The sequence below is a fragment of the Canis lupus genome, chromosome 7 (assembly GCF_048164855.1).
Source record: "Canis lupus baileyi chromosome 7, mCanLup2.hap1, whole genome shotgun sequence".
Lineage (NCBI taxonomy): Eukaryota > Metazoa > Chordata > Mammalia > Carnivora > Canidae > Canis > Canis lupus.
In genome coordinates, this window is record NC_132844.1 from 51,523,098 (window position 1) to 51,542,246 (window position 19,149).

General features: G+C 41.1%; 1 protein-coding gene across 1 annotated transcript in view; it reads left to right on the plus strand.

The window, feature by feature from the left end:
- The first annotated feature begins 244 nt into the window (after positions 1–244).
- GCLC (glutamate-cysteine ligase catalytic subunit) overlaps positions 245–19,149 on the plus strand; it is a 48,548-nt gene continuing 29,643 nt past the window's right edge. Inside the window, exon 1 of the mRNA XM_072832632.1 lies at positions 245–468. Within this exon, the coding sequence (XP_072688733.1) occupies positions 319–468 (150 nt within the window). The 5' untranslated portion in view covers positions 245–318. The remainder of the gene's footprint in view (positions 469–19,149) is intronic.

Genomic DNA, 19,149 nt, shown 5'->3' on the forward strand with positions numbered 1-19,149 from the left:
GGGCGGGGGGCGAGGCCGCGGGGCCGAGAGCCGCGCAGCCTGCCCTCCCGTCCTGTGCCTCTGTGTCCGCGCGGCGTGCGGGACCCCCGAGTCGGTCACCTGGGCGGCGAGGACCCCGCGCAGGGGAGCGGAGCGGAGCGGACCCTCCCTCGGCCGGCCGCGGCCCAAGGGCGCCCCCGCGGGGCGGAGCAGCCGCCGCCGCCGCCGCGGTCCTGTGCGGGCAGCCGAGGGGCCGGCTCGCGCCCCGCACCCTGAGCAGCGGCCGCCGTCCACCCCGAGGAGGAGGAGGAGGAGGAGGAGGAGGAGGAGGGGGCAGCCATGGGGCTGCTGTCCCAAGGCTCGCCGCTGAGCTGGGAGGAGACCAAGCGCCACGCCGACCACGTGCGGCGGCACGGGATCCTCCAGTTCCTGCACATCTACCACGCCGTCAAGGACCGGCACAAGGACGTGCTCAAGTGGGGCGACGAGGTGAGCGCCCGCGGCCTCCGCCCCCGCCGGGCGCCCCTGTCAGGCCGCCCCGCGCCTCCTTTGTTCGGCGGTGCGCGTCCTGCGCTGCGCCCCGAGGTCCCCGCCCGGCGGGGCCCCCCGGAGCCTGGGGCCCGGCCCGAACCCACCCTCCCTCCCTCCCATTCATTCGTTCTTAGGGTTTCCCCCTTGGTTCAGCCAATGGGTTAGGCGCTGGGAGGGCGCGATCGTGAGCAAGTGTGACACCTGGTGCCTCCCGGAGTTTCCAGGCTGGGATGTCGCGACCTGGCGCCTGGTGTCGAAAGGCGCTATTGCCATCAGTGAGAAAAGGACCCGGTTGGACCCACTGGTCCCGGGAGGGCCATTGCTGCTGGGGGTCCGGTCTTCAGCCCCACGCGGGCAGGTTACTTTCTAGACCTCCAGCTGCTTCTCCGCTCCCTCGCACCCTCTTCACCCACCCCTCCTCGCCCTCGCACCCCCCCCACACCCCATCACCACTTTATAGGCATGGAACACGAATGACGGCTCAGTTTTCCCCCCCAAAAAGGGAAGAAACTTCCTGGTCCTGTTAAATTCTAAAAGAGGGGAAAGGGAAAAACAAAACAAAACTCTAAAAGGGAACTCTTGAAGCTTCGCATTTGAGATTTGTTAGTTGGCTCCCCGTGGCCTGGATCCGACGTCTAACCCTGGCCTATCGGTGCTTCCACGTGTGTTCTGCCTAGAGCTGAAATGTCTTTGCATTTTCAGTATGTTGAACCGTTGTTTATTGGAAGGATCTGGAAAGACTTGCCCCCTTTTAGATGGAGTTTTCTTCTGCCAAAGCTCTCTGTGCTTCTCCCTTCAAGTCTTCTACAGATACAATTCAGATCATTAAATGCTTTTTCGAAAAGCATGCATCTGTTTTTACCATTTGCCTTCCATGGCTTGCTCAGGTGTAAATTTATCTTTTTTCCGTGTTTTTTTTTTTTTTTTTAAAGATTTTATTTATTCATGAGAGACACAGAGAGAGGCAGAGACACAGGCAGAGGGAGAAGCAAGCTCCACGCAGGGAGCTTGATGTGGGACTCGATCCCTGGACTCCAGGATCACGCCCTGGGCCAAACGCAGGCACCCCAAGTCCGTGTTCTTAATGCTTGACCCAAGTGTCAGGGTGCTGCTACATCAATGCAGAATCACTGTCCTCCCAAAACTTCAGTTTATTTCTAAGATTGGAAAATAATTATTTTTACAGTTGAAATAATTGTGCTGTTTTACCTGAGAAAGGCATAATAGTAACTCACACTTCTAATAGAAGGGGTTTGTCCTACTTTGGTAATTCTTCAGTTTTATTCTAAAGTTCCTTGTTCCACAGCATCTGACCTTGTGTATGTTCATTTTTGTATATTGTGTGCATTTAATGATCTATCCTCTGTCCCCCAGCCCCGATTTTTTTTTTCCTCTCCCGCACTTCCTTTTGCTTCTTTTCCCCCTAAATCCACGTACTTTGAAGAGGATGAAGTAGAAAAGTTATATGAGATTTAAAAAAAAAAAAGTTTCTCATTACTTTAAGTTCTATTTCAGTCACATGTTGGGGTGGGGTGTAGGATTTTCAAGAAGAGTAAAGTTCCTGCTGGCAAGTGTTGACAGTCCAGTTGGAAATAGGCAGCCTTGATGCAAGGGTCTTGAAGAATTGAGATTGTGAAGTGTAACAGATGGTTAAGGGGAGGGGGGAACCCCACTTTCTATGCCTGAAAAGGCACTTCAGTTAAACCTTAGTCCTCCAAAATTGGTTCTCTGTCCCATCCCTGACCTGTGGTGTTGCAAGAACTCATTCTCCACTGTGGTATCTCTAGGACTGGGCAGGGAGAAGGTGAGGTTTTAGAGGAGGGTAGGAAAGCCTCACGCCTATTTGCTGATGCCTCTAGTATCATGTCAAAGTAATCACTTTTTTGTGTTACAGAACATTATTTTTCAAACTGCTCATGATCCATTAGCGGGTTGAGAAATAAATTTCGGTTTCCCTAGGTGTTTTTTTTTTTTTTTTTTTCTCCTCCGAACTTTAAAAAAAAAAAAAAAATAGGATGAAGAGGATCACTTTGTTATAAATATAGCAAGAGTATCGTGTCAAACTTTTGAGTGATTTGAGAGTGTGCATGAGCAGGTATGTCTTAAGTCATATGTAATTTATTTCTTAGGATGGTTGCCACTTAAAATGTGAGTCTGATTTTCAAACTCCTTGTCGTGGGAGGCTTCCTTGATGAGCTTTTGAAAAAGCAGGAGAGAAGTTAACTACTCCAGTGTTACCACCATTCCTTGCACAAAGGATCTCAAGGATCATAACTGCCAAGTAGAAGTCTGCAGGCAAGGTCAGGTAGCAAGCAAGTGTGTTTGTAATCAGAAGCCTCGGGAAGTAACTGTGCAAAAGGCTGGGCAGATAAAAGTGGAGAAGGGTGTGGTGGCTGGTGTGGCCCTGGAGATGGACGATGGCCTTGCCAGACAGAAGATGGTGTTTGAGATGTGATATGTTGGACTGTGTTGGCGTGATACCAAATTACTGCTTTTTGTGGAATGTTTTGAAATTCACCTGAAGGTAATCTTTAGACTGTTGAGTAAAGCGAAGGCTGCCACCAGTTGCTGTGGGTAAAAATGTGTTGTATTCTAAAGATATGTGTATGCTGGCTTTTTTGGAAATCAAAAGTATTTTGTCGTGACAACCATATAAGTGCGTAGATTCCCAGAGCAGCTTGGAGATGCTTTCACCTTTGGTGTAAAAGGTCCTGACGCTAGCCACCATTTATTCTGTTTCTGTAGGAGATAGAAGTTCTAACTCCTGGGTTGCCAGGAAAACACTTCATTTTGCACCAGGATGAGGGCTGTGGGGGAGAGGTAAGATGGATGTTGCTGGGTGTTCTTTTGTCTGCTAAGCACTCTATGTATGCAAAAAAAAAAAAGAAGAAGAAGAAGAAGAAAGCACTTACCTTTTCATAGTGGACACGCAACTTTTCTGGTGCAGATTTTGTTTATTACTGGAGTGTGCCTATTCAAAAACAAACTTCGGAAATGTATGCCACAAATGTGGCAGTAAGTACAACTTTTGAATTCACTCTAGTGTTAGCTGCCGGACAGGCCTTTTCAGCTACTTAATGGCAAGAGGCATTATCAGAATTGAAATCTGTCTGGCTTCAGGTCCATTTCTTAAACAGGTAATACCAGGTTTTGGATTATTTACAATGTATGAGATTTCATCAAATCTCCTTTTACAGAGTTCCAACTGCAGGTTGTAAACATGTCAGAAAACATTTAGAAGCAAATGTGTAATTTTTCTAAGTTTGTTTTTTTTAACTCTGTGTAGTGGCCGTCAAAGTTAAGAAAATTGTCCTCTAGTTAGGAGAGAAGTGCATGTGAATTTAGGAAAATATCTTCAGTATTTGAGTGTGTTCTTACCATGCATAAAGCCAGTAAAATTGGATGGGAAATATTAGGGCTGATATGTCATCATTGAGTTTGAAGGACCAATTTGCCTGTGTAGGTTAAGTCCCCAAATTTGCTTAAGTGACTATTTAGAAAATACATAGCTTATTAACAAGCTTATGATCCCATAAAATAACTGTGCTATAAATCTAGAGTTGTCAAAAGCATTTTCATTTGAGTGTAAATGAACATATAGCTGTGGGCAAAATGATCTCAGCCTCAATTTTTTTTATCTATAAAATGGGGATGATAATGTCTTATAGGGTTATTAATATTAAATGTAATAATATTGATGCAGTGGTTTACTAGTCAGTGCCTCACCTTTCAAGCAAAGACTTGTAAATGGTAACTTAAAATGTTCACTTGGAAGTTTTATTTTTTATTTTTTATTTTTTATTTTTTTTTTTACTTGGAAGTTTTATAATATCTGTTCTATCTCCTTTATCTCCATGGTCAAACAGACTCAATGATAGAGAATAAACTCAGGGTTGCTGGGATGGGGTAGTTGGGAAGAGGGATGGGTTATACAGGTGATGGGGATTAAGGAGGGCACTTGTGATGAGCATGTGGCATTTGTATGTAAGGGAGTGTCACTAAATTCTACACCTGAAACTAATATTACTATTAACTGGAATTTCAATAAAAACTTGAAGAAAAAAATTAAATAAAAAGATAGCCATGGTCATTAGAGAATGAGGCATTCCTTGTATGTGGGTTTTTTTTTTTTTAACCAGTTAACTTATATTTGTTTTTCCCAGATATATTTATATTCCATTAGTTTAGTTATTTTTTATATTGATGGTGTTTGAAGGTAAATCTAGTATTTCTAAACTGCATTTAAAAATCTGAATTGTGTCTTAAAAGCGCATTGTTGGACACTGACTAGAAGTAGATACTGAGCACAAATGTTTCTTAATAGTAACTAGGAATGTTCAGGTTTCTTACATAGTTCATTGAGTATCTTGTCACCTACAAGCAAAGTTGTTTTCTTTCTGTCTCTGTTACTGGGGACATTGTTTTAACAGTATTTATTCATAAACACAGTGGTAAAATCAAGGAAAAAACAAATTTGTGTTTCTGAACATTTTATATACTCAAGGCATCTGAATGTGGTTAAATTTAGAAAACTATACTGATGTTGCTGGTACTGGACCATATTCTAATAAGCTTGCTAATATTCTCTGTTTATACATTCATGATTTAACCAAGTTGGGTGGGTTTTTTTTTTTTTTCTTAAAGATTTTATTTATTTATTTATTCATTCATTCATTCATTCATTCATTCATTCATGAGCAACCCATAGAGAGCAGGCTCCATGCAAGGAGCCTGATGTAGAACTTGATCCCGGGACCCCAGGATCACACCCTGGGCTGAAGGCTGAAGCTTAACCGCTGAGCCACCCAGGCGTCCCATTAGGTGAGTTTTTAAAAACATACTAACACCTTTGTTTTGATATAGTTGACATCAATAAACTGCACATATTTAAAATCTACAGAAAAGTTTTGATATGTATATACACATGTGAAACTATCCCCAGAATCAAAATCATGAACATGATGCACATCTCTAAAAATGTCCTTGTGCTCCTTTTTAATTTCCCCTTCCCCTCCCCACTTCCACAGACCACCACTGATCTGCTTTCTGGCACTGTAGGAGTGTTTGCATTTCTTAGACTTTTATATCTAGGAAATCATAAAACGTACTTTTTTGGTCTGGCTTTTTAAGCTGCTTATATATTTTGAGATGCATTCATTTTATTGAGTGTATCAGTAGTTTGTTCCTTTTAATTGCTGAGTAGTGTTCCATTTTGTGGATTTACTACAATTTGTTTATCCATTACTTGGATTGTATCCAGTTTTTAGCTATTACAAACCTTGTGTGAACATTAACCTATACATTTTTGTATGGACTTATGCTTTTATTTACTTTGATTATTCCCTAGGAGTGATGTGTTTTAATTTTTTAAGGAAATCCCAATTTTTTAAAAGTGGTTGTACCATTTTACATTCCCAGCAGGAGTGTATATGTCCACATCCTTGTCTGCATTTGGCATAGTCAGTGTCTTTAATTTTAACGATTCTAATAGGTATGTGATATTATATTGTATTTTTTAATGTGCGTTTCCCTTAAGAGCAGTGGTGATGAGTATCTTTCATGTGCTTATTTGCCGTCTCTTTTTTGTGAAGTATGCTTAAAGCCATTTGCCTTGTTGTGTTTTCTTATTGACTGTGAGAGTTCTGGATATAATTCTTAACAGATAATTTACATTGCACATATGTTCTCTCAGTCCATTTTCATCCTCTTAAGGGTGTCTTTTGGAGAACAGAAGTTGTTCATTTTAATAAAAGTCCAGTTTGTCCGCTTGTTCTTTTACAGATCATACTTTTGGTGTGATACCTAAGAAATCTCTCCTTAATCCAAGATCACAAAAGTTTTCTCCCATATTTTCTTCTAGAAGTTTTATAATCTTAGGCTTTACAGTTAGGTCTATGATCCATTTTGAGGTAGCTTAGTATGTGGTGTAAGGGATTTTTGATTTTGGTTGCCTTAGCACCATTTGTTGAAAAGATTATTCTTTCTCTACTGCCAGAGGTACACGGCCTTTGTAGCTTGTCTAATACCAGTTGTCTATCTGTGTGTGTGGCTTTATTTCTGGATTCTTTGTACTGTTCCATTGATCTATTTGTCTATCTTTATGCCTGTAATACACTCTTTTTATTGCTGTGGCTTTATAATACATTGTGAGATCAGGCAGTGTTAGCCCTCCAACTTTGTTCTTTTTCAGCTTGTTTTGACTTTTCTAGGTCTTTTGAATTTCCACATGAATTTTAGAACTAGCTTGGCAGTTACTACCAAAACAAAACTACCAAAACCTTCTGGGGTTTTGACTGTAATCGTTTTGAATCTGTAGATCACGTTGGGAAGAATTGATACCTTAATGAGTCTTCTGACCCATGAAAAATTCTTTAATTTCTCTCATCTATGTTTTGTATTACATGTGTACATTACATTTTGTTCATGTTTTGTGCTACAAAACGTTTTTCCATATACAAGTCTAGCACATCTTTTGTTAGATATCATGGTTTCATATTTTTCTTTTGTAAATGGTATTTATTACGTTTCAGTTTCTGAATGTTCATTACTAATGAAATTGATTTTTGCATATTTATCTTCTGCAGCCTTACTAAACTCATTCCTTTTTTTTTTTTTTTTTTTTTTTTTAACTAAACTCATTCTTGAACATGTGGGATACAGTTCTAACAACTGTTTTAATCTTTGCTAATTCTGTCATCTTTGTTATTTAAGTTCACTTTTATTCTTTTAAGATTTTATTTCAGAGGAAGCACAAGCAACAAGAGGGGGCAGAGGGAGAAGCATACTCCCCACTGAGCAGGAAGCTCAACCTGGGGCTCCATGACCTGAGCCCAGGGCAAAGCCTTAACCAACTGAGCCACCCAGTTTTATTCTTTTCTGAATGTTTCCCTGCATCTCTGCATGCCTGGTAATTTTTGATTGGATGCCAGATTTTACGAATTTTACCTTGTTGGGTGCTTGTTTTGTATATTTCTTTTTTTTTTTTTTTTTTTTTTAATTTTTTTTTTTAAACATTTTTATTTATTTATGACAGTCACAGAGAGAGAGAGAGGCAGGGACATAGGCAGAGGGAGAAGCAGGCTCCACGCACCGAGAGCCCGACATGGGATTCGATCCCGGGTCTCCAGGATCGCGCCCTGGACCAAAGGCAGGCGCCAAACCGCTGCGCCACCCAGGGATCCCCTGTTTTGTATATTTCTAACCATCTTCTTTAAGCTTTGCTCTACATTATAGTCATTGGGAGATAGTTTAATCTTTTGAGGTCTTGATTTTATAATTAGATCTGGAGAAGTCTCTAGGGCTAATCCTTCTACTGAGGCAGGACCTTTATGAGTACTTTCCTCAGTGCCTCAGAGTTAGGAGTTAATACTATTTTGGCTTGTTGGGAACACACTCAGGCCCAGTTTTGGGTACTTGCCTTGTGTATGGGTTGATTTACTACTGAATCCTTAAGGGTTAACCCTCTACAGATCTCCAGGGTTCTCTCTGCAGCTCTCTTCTCTGTGGTACTTGGTCCTGTGAACTCTAATTGATTTGGTTTCCTCAGACTTTCAGCTTTATCTCCACAATTCAGGGAGTACTCCAGGTTCTGCTTCACCTTCCTGCACATGATATACAAACTCTCTTCCAAGCAGTGAGCTGGGGCAATTGTAGGGCTCCGATTTGCTTTTCTCCCCTATGTCTCAGGAATCTCTGCCTTTTGTTACCTATTATCTAGTGTCTTGAAAAAGCTACTTTTTCATACTCTTTTTGGCTGTTTTCAGGTGGGAAGGTAAAATTGGTTGCTTTTACTCTGTCTTGTGCAGAAATAGAAGTCTTTCCCATTTTTTCTGTTATTCTTTCAGCACTGTTCTCCTTTGTCTGTAAATTTCATCCAAAGGGTGACTGCCCTTGTGGTTATAAGATACCTCCAGCAACCAAGATGTAGCCAGGTTTTTATTTTTATTTATTTTTTTAAAATTACTTATTCTTAATCTCTAAACCCATCGTGGGTTTAGAGATTGAACCCACAACCCCAAGATTAAGAGTTGCATGCTCTTGTAGCTAAGCCAGCCAGGTGTGCCCCTAGCCAATCTTAAAGTCAGGATTTTCTTTGGCTTTGTTATGAGGTTCATCACTTAGTATCACTGTTTTCATCTTATGACTGGGTATTTGGTGAAAACACAATTACTTTAAAACTTTGCATACGTTTTATGAATAGAGTTTAATTTAAAGATGCAAGTCTAAGGCCCAAGCCTTCCCCCAAATGACTGTGTGATCTTAGATACAGAACTTAAATTCTTGAGACCATGATTTCCTGCTCTGTAAGACTAAATATATATATATCATTTAGTTTTGAACTGCGTGTTTACATCTTTAGTTTCTACGTGTGTTTTTTTTTTGACAATTTAATTGCTTCAGAATAAATTCCATACGACTTCTAAAAATCAGGAAATGCTTACAAGAAATGGTAGAATCTTTTTCCTTACCTTGTCACACTTCGGGTTTTAACATTGATCTAAGATCATACACTTCACTGGCCGACAAAGTAATGTAATTATAAAGCCATAGAGACTAGGTTTCTAGAATTTTTTTTTTTAATATCTTAAGCCTAGTTGAGCCTCAAAACTTTTCTATTAAAGCAAGATGGTATTGCAAAAATATTTTCTTCAGAAAAGTTGATATTTAAGTTTTACTTGCATGTGATGACAAAACACCAAAGGCTTTATTTCCATGATGGATAACTTTTAAATTAAGTATTATGTAGGAAGGTACACATCAAGGGCTTCCTGTGCTAGGTCATGGGGTTCAAGAGAGAAATCAAAAGTGAGAAGCTCTCTGCACTTGAATTCCAGTGGAAGGCAAGTGGGGTACGCAAGGGGGAGGGAGGCGTTTGCTGTATACCTGGAGATCTGGGAGTCTTATGGATGGAGGGTGGGGAATGAACCTTCTGGTAGATCTCAAAGGAAGATGAACAAGGAAAGGGTATGAAGAGATGCAAGGAAGAGTATGAACAGATGTGAAATTATGGAGGTGCCTGATGTTGAGGGAGTACTGCTATAACACCGGACCAAAGCAGGGAAAAGGCAATAGCTAGAAGTTGAGGCTAGAGCAGTGGGTTGGGTTCAGGTATTGTTAGGTCCAAGACTGGTAAAAGGAGGTTTCTTCTAGGTCCCTTTGGTCATAGTGAAATAGAATGGGTTGGGAGGAATAACTAGAGACGAGGAACTCCTACTACAGAGGGACCTTTCACTGCTAGGAGAGAGGAGGAGTATAGCCCAGGGCTCTGGAGATAAAGATTTGTGTATATTAAAGAGATACTTTCGAAAAGTCCAAGGACCTAGCACATGAGTGGTTAGGTTATGTCTCTCATACCGGTTCTTGGCATAGATGACCAAGTGAGTAAGAATCCCTGCAAGGATGATTCCTTGGGGAGCTATTGGTTTGAATACTCTGGTTTCGAACCCTTTAAGGAGAGTCATACTCCTTCAGTCGAAATACCAGGTAGATAATGAAGTGAAAGCTGGAGCAACATCTGAGCTGGCTGTGTGTATGGCAGGGAAGCCACATGCCTGAAGATGGTGGTTAAAACCAAAGTGGAGAGTGAGGAAACGGGCTGTGCCTCAGAACCCTGATGAATACACATGGGATCCTGAAAGGAAACAGTGTGAGGGATAGTAGCACTGGCATGTGTGGGAAGGAGGATAGTATGCTTTTGAGAGCTGTGGAAGGATGGGAACTGAAGTGAAGCCACTGGATTTGCTGGTTAGGCAGGGACTGAAGGCTTTGGCAACAGATTATCTGGAACATATTAAGAATTTGGGGAAAACAAAAATTGGTTTCTGGCCAAAATAAATGGCACAAAGCCCATGGATGTTTTCACAGCTCGTAGGGTCCTTGAAATCTTGATTATAATTTGAGACAGAATTGAACTATTTCAGTTGAACTGGATGGCATGTGAGTTTGAATATCACTTAAGTAATACTGCCATGGCTATTCAGTTGTCTCCATAGTATATTGACAATAATTGTAATGTATTGAGTATATTAGAATGATGACCCTGAATCTCCACTTAAAGATTAGATTTCTTAGTCGTTAAGATGGAAACATGATTAAGCCACAGGCTGCTAGCCAAAAGAGCTTATTTTGGATACATCTTGATAGGTATTCAGAAATCTTGGTTATCTGGATTGGTATATCCTTGGAGAATATATGGCTACTATTCTATGCCATTGGACACTTTCTGGAGAGCTTTCTGTATGCTTAGGGGTTTTTATTGTGTCTGTTATGGTCAGATCATTTGGGATTTGGTAGTTAAACTTAATTCCAGAACAAGATTACAAAAGAACCCCAAGCCAGATGTTCCTCATTACATAAATGTTCACACAGATCCACTGGTCTTGTCTCCCTTCCCCTGAGGTCCTTTTTTTAGTCTTTTGGATTTGGTTAACACTTTTTTTTTTTTTTTTTTTTTTTTTTAACTGGATGCTGATGTAGCAGAGTTAAAACAAAACTATTAGGCAAGAGACTCCATGACCCTTTTCCTGGAAGCTAGTAAGAATCCAGGCTGTGACTTTGCCCCATTTGGATTACCTACAGAGGTCATGGGCTGGGGTACACAGGGCTTTACATATTTTAGTGCTCTGAAGAGAGAAAGATCTTGAAGTACCTGTAAAAAGCTGGCTGGCACTTCTCTGAAGACTTTTTAAGAGTTAGGGTTTATAGCAGTGACCATCAACCCTTTCTAGAAAGTTAACATTTTTAATTAAAAAAAAAAAAAAGCTTTGTTTGAAAGGATATGCTCTGAGAACTTTAAACCTCAGACAAAACTGAAGAGAAGCTATTTAGGAGCGTATCCTTCATTTCCTTCTGGAAATGTTCACATATTTACACAAGTCGGGCGTTTGGAAGGTACCTTTTTAGCATGATTTCAACAGCCCTGCCTGTGCTTAAGCACAGTAGTCCTCTCTTGCCCCCCCCTCCCCTCCCCCCCCTTTCTCTAAGGCTGCCAGTTGCTGTATTAAATTGTACCTGGGGCCCTGATCCTAGGGGCTTTAGTACTCCGAGGATAAGGAAGTAAACAAAAGGTTTCTGAATACAAAGTTTATGCACTTTACTCCCAGAAGCATCTCAAGCCCTTACCCAGAGAACACTTTATACCCAATTTCTGCAAGCTTGGCATCTGGTTTCTCAGCTCAGGATAGATTATAAACAAATCAATTGAGGCAGAACAAGAGAGACCAATACAGAGAGCAGCTGTGAAAAGCGCATCTAGACGTGGCAACCCAGTGTACCTCCAAGAACCTCGCTCTGGTGTGATTCTAGTTAAAGGAAATTGCTAATGAAGCCTGAAGACGTAAAAGTGGAAGTGTGTGTTTAGGAACTTCCTATTGATAGCAGAAGAGGGCATAATCAATTTTAGAAAGATTTCCACTGATACATACATAAAAATTTTTAAGAGAGCATATGCTTAAAAGGGGTAACAAGACCATGCATTTAAATAAAATTACCATCCTGGCAATACAGAATGAGTAACGTATTTGAGAGTGAAAGAAAAATGGGTGGTCATATGCTTAGAATTTCTAGACCAGTTTAATAGACCTACAGAGGGATCCCTGGGTGGCGCAGCGGTTTAGCGCCTGCCTTTGGCCCAGGGTGCGATCCTAGAGACCTGGGATCGAATCCCACGTCAGGCTCCCGGTCCATGGAGCCTGCTTCTCCCTCTGCCCCTCTCTCTCTCTCTCTCTCTCTCTCTCTCTCTCTGTGATGTGACTATCATAAATAAATAAAAATTAAAAAAAAAACAGACGTACAGAAATACAGATTCCCCCCCCAACAGAAAGTAGAGCATCCTTATGAAACCTTGTAACCCAAAATGCTATAAATCAAAGAAGCAATTACCATTAATATAGAAAAAATCTTGAGTGCTCTGAGACCCCAAAAATAACCTTAGATTTTTTTGATACCTTCGGACATATCTTGCTATCAGATGCACAAAATAAAGTCCAGATGCTCACTGACACAGTTCAGAACTCTGCCTACTTGAGGCCTACTTGAGGCAGAACTCTGCCTACTTGAGGCTGGGTGTGGTTCCCAGGGCAGGGACTTGGTGGCACCCTCTCACTGCGTGGGTGCCCAACGTCTCTATAAGGGCTCTATAAAGGCATTATTTTTGCCTTTTTTCGTTTTTCAGTTAGCAAAAACAAATACCCCACTTTCTGAAAGTTATGGCACTTTTCTTTTATGAAAGACCTACGTTAGTTTGTATTTCGCTAACAGAAATCCAAAGAGGATTTTTGCTTTTATGGGGGGAAAAAGGCAGTTACATCCTAATGTAGGTCTTTGCAATAGGCCACTTGTTTTTACCAAACTTTTGGAAAACCGGGAACACTCTACACCAATTCCACTAATGAGAGATTTTAATAGGAGCACTGTGCTTTCAGATAACAGAAACCTATGCTAATGTAGGTCTTTCATACAAATAAAGTGGCTTGGCTGGAATTTTTAAAAAGAGGATAGTTGTATTGCTTTAAAACTGGAAAAGACTTTTTCTCCTCCTATATTTCCAAATGATGAAACTAAAGCCCAGAGACAGATATTTCAAATGTCTATATTTGTATTATTTCTAAGAGGGAAAATTTAAGACTGTTCTAAAAAGGGTGGTGCCCCTTGGGAAGGGGGACAAGAAGGAGGTCATAATGCTGGGCGGGGGGGGGGGGGGGTGGTCAGCAAAGGTGTCTCTAAGAAGATAGCACTTGAGACCCACAGGAGCCAGCTATTTGAAGGGCTGAAGTAAAATCTGCCCAAGCCCAAGCCCAGAGAAGTACTTGTTGTCAAGGCCCTCTCTTGGTTGTTAGAGAAATAAATGGAAGCATGGCCACAACATGGTGGGGAAAAGGGAGGTTTAAAAAGGAGGCAGCATTGCTGAAGACTGACCCTAATGCTCTTGGTGATGGGTGTTGGATTTTTTTGCTCAGTGTGAGCCACTTGAAAGTTTCAAGGGAGGGGATTGAGTAGATCTGCTTGGTGCAGGAACCCAAGACCACTCAATGGCAGAATTAGGTAGTGGTCTGTCCTACAAGCTTTCACTTTTGATGGAGACCAGTAGTACCTGGAACAAATGCCAAATGAAATATTTTGGTGAAATGCTACTGCCTTTCCCATGAGTGACACATTCTGGTATTCTCTATTTCAAAATTTTTAATGTAATGTTGATTACAGCCTACTTCAGCCCACTACAGGGTTTGTAAGTAGCATTTGGAAAACACCTCAAAGACCCTATTCTGCCTCAGTAAACTTACTCCTGCCCACGGACTAGAAAATGATAGCCAAAAGCATCTGAGTGGTGCTGTGTACTTACTGTTTTAGGCAGTTGACATGTAGTTATATGTGCTCCTTCCCAGAAACTGATAGACTCCAAAGCCTGCCCTCCCCCTCCCCCCATGCACCGGCTCCCAAAAAAGCAGGAGGGAAAGCGCTCTGCAACAGTTTCCATGGGCTCCAGCCCAGGATGAGGTTGAAGGTGGAAAGAAAGAGGAAGATATGTTCATGATAAAGGAAGTAGGCTTTTTGTTTGAGTGAAAATATAAATGTCTCAGAGCCACAGATGCTTAAGTATTTATCGTTACCAGATGGACTGTGATTCCCTTCTAGTTGAAATGCCAACATCCTTTCAAAACTAAAATACTGACTATGCTTGGTGAACTTCTCGGTCTGCAGGACACATGCTAACAGGTTTAGTAATGTGACCGCAGCCTTCCCAGCTAATCTTCTGCTGGCAGTGGAGCCCTGTGAAAAGGCAGACATGGATGAGCCTTTTCTAGAAAATCAGGCTGACCTCACTTGATAGTTATGCAGTCTATGCCAGGCTCGGCCCAGGGCAGCAGGTAGTGGGCCAGAATCCGGAGCTTTGACTTACCTCTTTAACATGAACTTCAAATATGGCAGGAAAGAGGTTTATATTAACAGGAGTCTCCCATCTTTCCACCTCCCGAATTAAGGTTAGAATTGCTCTCTCAGTGGGATCTGCCCAAACTCCAGGTGTCACTCCTAAGGAGGAGCCCTGATGCTACCTCTATGAGACCTGACTATGAAAGAGTATCTGCTCAGATTCTTTTGATGGTGGAATAGAACCTTAAACCAGAGGTGTTGAATCCCTGACCCCCATCCTGCCCCTGCCTTGTGGGAGGGAGGAACAGGGTGGCCTTCTGGGCACAATAGTCGTTGCTTTGGAAGTGGAATTTCTCTGTTTTAGCATTGGCTCTCATTTAGTCTCTTTAGAAAGCATGATTTTTTAAAACCTCTTTGTTTGGTGGGTTAGTCTACCCCTAATTCCTAAAAACTAAAATGCCAAATTTCTCCCTGTTTCTCAGGCAGTCCTTGAATTTAGGCCAACCTAATTTATAAACATACATTAAAGGAATGTGCTTGTTCTCTTGCTTTCCCAGCTCTGAGTGCATTCAGGCAGAGCTCTGTGTACCACCGTGGAGAGTGGGTGTTCTCTCCAGCAACAGGTGGCCCCCTGCTAACCCAAAGCTCAGTCACACCTAGTAGAAGCCACCTCTGAGGTTCTTGATGCAGACCTCCAACACTGAGCACTGCAAAGCAGCCTCTATCTGGATGGGGACCAGGATACTTCCTTTTTTGTCAGCCACATGGTGACCAGGACCCTGGCAGAGGAATATGTTCACAGAAAAGAGCCAAAGAATTCACTTGTCCTTAGAACCCAGAAGTGATAGAACTAAAGTACAGATGTTCTGAGGTAAATAAAAACTATATTTGCAATATTGTTCAGGAGGAATTGTGTTTTGGTTTAGGTTTAGGATGGTTTTAATTGCTGAATGCCTGTGTTAAATTGGTGGCCGTAGTTACCACTGGTAATTCTACTTGGTGGAACTACCTTTTGTGTGGTTAATTTATGTGAGAAGACTGGTTGGGTTCTGCTAGATTTGATTAGAAAGAAAGTAGGAATGCCTTAACATGGTCTTTATAACCATCAGAACATTAAAATTGACATGCTTAAAGTGTAGTGATATGGCTAAAGAAAAAAAAATCTGAATGTAGATTCAGGGGCCCAAAAAATAGAGGTCTCATGCTATTAATAGCACGTGAAAGCAGATTTACTTTCAAGGATTTTCTATGTAATTAATATACCCAGGTACAATTCTAGCGTTGTGGTTTCTTCCGGGTTTTAGTCCGGTGTGGTCCAACACACTCTCTGTAGTAATAGAAATATTTGCTCTACTTGGTAGGTTGTAGCCACTAATCCAAGTGCCTAGTGGGACTTGGGAACTGGATTTTTAATTTTAGTTAAATCTAAATCTGAATAGTCACATGTGATTAGTATCTACTAGAACAGACAATGTGAGGTTTTTTCTTTAGTGAAAGGTGTCATTGTTTCTCATTTTCCCTGTAGCTCCTATTTTCTTTCCTCCTTTTAAAGTCTTAAATTTTTTCACTTAGGCTTCATATTACTAATCTTGGCATGTGAAAATTTTTTCTCTGTGTGGGCCAAGATCATGATTCAAGGAAGTTACTTCACGGAATCATACAGGAAATTCACTGATGTTATGTATTGTTAAAATTGAGATTAACCTATTATAAATAAAAATCAGCCTGCTCTGTAAGCTGAAGTAACAGAAGACCAGGTCAGGGCAAGGCCACATTTATTTTGGTTTCTAAAAGTGTAAACTTCCCTAGAGCACTCCCTGTGTAATTTGGTGATATGAAATGACCTTTCATAGTAGGAGAGAAAGTCAAAATACATAAAATATTATAAGAATTTGATACAGCTTTAGACTAAACTACTAAAGTATTTGGGGGAACATAGGGCAGTTTTATATATCAGCAGTTTAAAACATCACCACATACATAGCTATACAAAAGCATGTGTGTTACAGTTTGTACTTTGTAGTTAGTAGTCTACCAAAAGTGCTCAGACATTACCACATAAAACAGTGGATTTGATGTTGGCAATGCCATTAGATGTGTCTAACCTGGGAGTCCACCTTAAATTCTGAGCCACATGAAGTTTCATTATGTTTGTATTAGAACTTCTTGTTCACGTTGATTCACTATCAAGCACAGCTCTTTTGGTCTCATCATTTGGGTCTTCCCTATTGAAGTACAGGTGCTTACAAAAATAAACATCACTGCAGCTAGCACCTCTTTGGGTGCTCTAAGTTTGGGTATCATGCTAGGTAAGGAAATGAATGCCATCCAGCTGGGTGGTTGACAGTGCCCAAAAATATTGGTCATTTGTATTTTGCCATGTAATAAAACAGTCTTCTGGACAGAAGGCATGGCCACTAGCTTTAAGACAGCTTCTAATCTAGAGAAGGACTGTTGTGGTGTGATCTCTATGGGGTGAGCTCAGTTTATCTGCATCTCTGACCAGCCAGACATGTGATTATCCTGCAGTCAGAATGGTGGTTGGGGAAAGCACAGGAATCCTCTGAGGAGTTGAAACATAGTAGACACTTCCCATTGGCCTGTCCCTTTCCTCCAGAAAGACTTCTGATCCCCTAGACTGGGTCACTTCCTCCTATTACATATGCACAGCTCCACTTGGTCATCTGGAGCACTCACCCAGATCATTTTGCTCTATTGTGTTGTTGGCAGTGACTCTAACAGCAATGGAAGCTTGAGAACAGGAGCCACACCTGTGTGACTCTTCACCAGATTGCCAGCACCCACCCAACACTGGGCCTCACTGAGTGGATGAAAGGGCAGAGGAGTAAGGGCGGAGAGCAAGACCATGGGTTTTGGTACTGATTGGCCATGAACTCTAACTAGAACCTTAACCCTCAAGTAACTGTAGACTTAGAGTTAGTGTGAAGGGAAAAACTGGGTCTTTGAGAAGCAACAGGTAGTTCTAGCAGGAGTCAAGACTACTGCTTGGGCCACTGGAAAAATGCCAACAGTGGAGCAGAGGAGCTGGCCCAGAGCCCCAAATTTTGAATTTCGGTGGGATGGCTGGAAAGAAAAGAATTTCTCAAAGTATAATCTCCCTAAATAGAGAACTGCCTATAACTGCTTCTGAGCCCTATAGAACTATATTACTTGCCTAATTAAGTACCATTTTTACCTCCAGGGAGTAGAAATGTAAACATTCATTTGTATTTTATAAAATGTCTAACCTTTCCTCAAATTCTTTAAGATTTTATTTATTCATGAGAGAGAGAGGCAGAGACACAGGCAGAACCAGAAGCAGGCTCCTCACAAGGAGCCCGAAGTGGGAGTCGATCCTGGATCCTGGGATCACACCCTGAGCCAAAGGCAAGTGCTCAACCGCTGAGCCGCCCAGGTGTCCCACTTTCCTCAAATTCTAAGCTCCTTGAAACTCTTACCTTCATGGGAGAGTATTAAAAAAAAAAAAAAAAAAAGTACAAAGGAAATTTATTTTCAACTAGTGGTAAATGCCATTTAAAGACAACATAAATCCTGAAAAATTTATTTTGACATTAATGGTTACTCTTGTTATCTTGAATTCTGATGCCATGAGTATTTCACAGTCTACTATTCAGCATTGTCCTGAGTACTTACATCACCCTCAATTAAGATGCTTTACTTTTATTGGGCTAATTTCAGGTGAACATAAAGTACCTCATGCTTGTGTAAACCTGCACTGAATGACTAGTAGATTGTGTTCAGGCTGTTCCTAGCAGCACTATATAACACATAGCCTACATAATAGTCTTTTGAATGGGCCTTTGTCTTTGATTCAACAGCTCCAAGATATTAGTGGCTTTTTACCCTAGTGGGATAGAATTTAGCCTTATTAGCAATGAAATCTAATTATATTTCTGAATTATTTATAGAAAAAGTAGTACACATTTTAAAATGAGGGTCTCTCACAGTGGCCAGTTATTTTTATTGTGTCTGTTGTCTCCCCCCCCCCCCCATTTAAAAAGATAACTGATGGGGGTACCATATAGCAGTGTCCCTAAGTTACATTTAGGGAGTTGAAATCTATGTACCAAGAAGAGAGCCCAGTGGCTATTTTTGCTACTTCCAAATACTATACTGATTATGCAGATTTGAAGTAGTCACTCTGCAGTCTGCTTATAATACCTTCAGGTTTGTGTGTGTGTGCAGCCTACATAGATGTGGCTGTAACTCTGAATACATGGCTCGCATACTATTTGAAGTTAGGAAGCTGGTATGGTTTAATCCTTGAAATCTGTTGTGTTCAGAAGGGCCTCTATATCCTTTTTTTTTTTTTTCCTCTCATCCTTTGGATGCAAAAAAGGAAGTTTAAGATGGGGAGAATATCCATATATGATTAAAAAAAAAAAAAACACTGTGGCTTTAGGTATTCTACATGGGGAAAGCATTGTCTTAATGTGTCACTTTATTATCACTTAGTAGCCAGTTCACTGAACCAAACACCATGTTGGCTCTAGTTTGGCCATGTTAGGAAAGACTGAGTTGATTTTTTTTTTTTTTTTTTTAATGCCTGTGTGATCTAGAATTAGAAATAAACATTAATGAATTGAGGCGGGTGGGGGGAAGGGTTTAAAAAGATAACAAAAAAGCCAAGAGCTAAAAGAATCATCCTGAGCACAGAGGCAGAAAAATCAGTGGCTGTGAGGGATGATTACTTCAGAACACCTTACATTTGAGTCTGAAAAATGCTCAGGAAGGTTTTTTTGTTTTTTG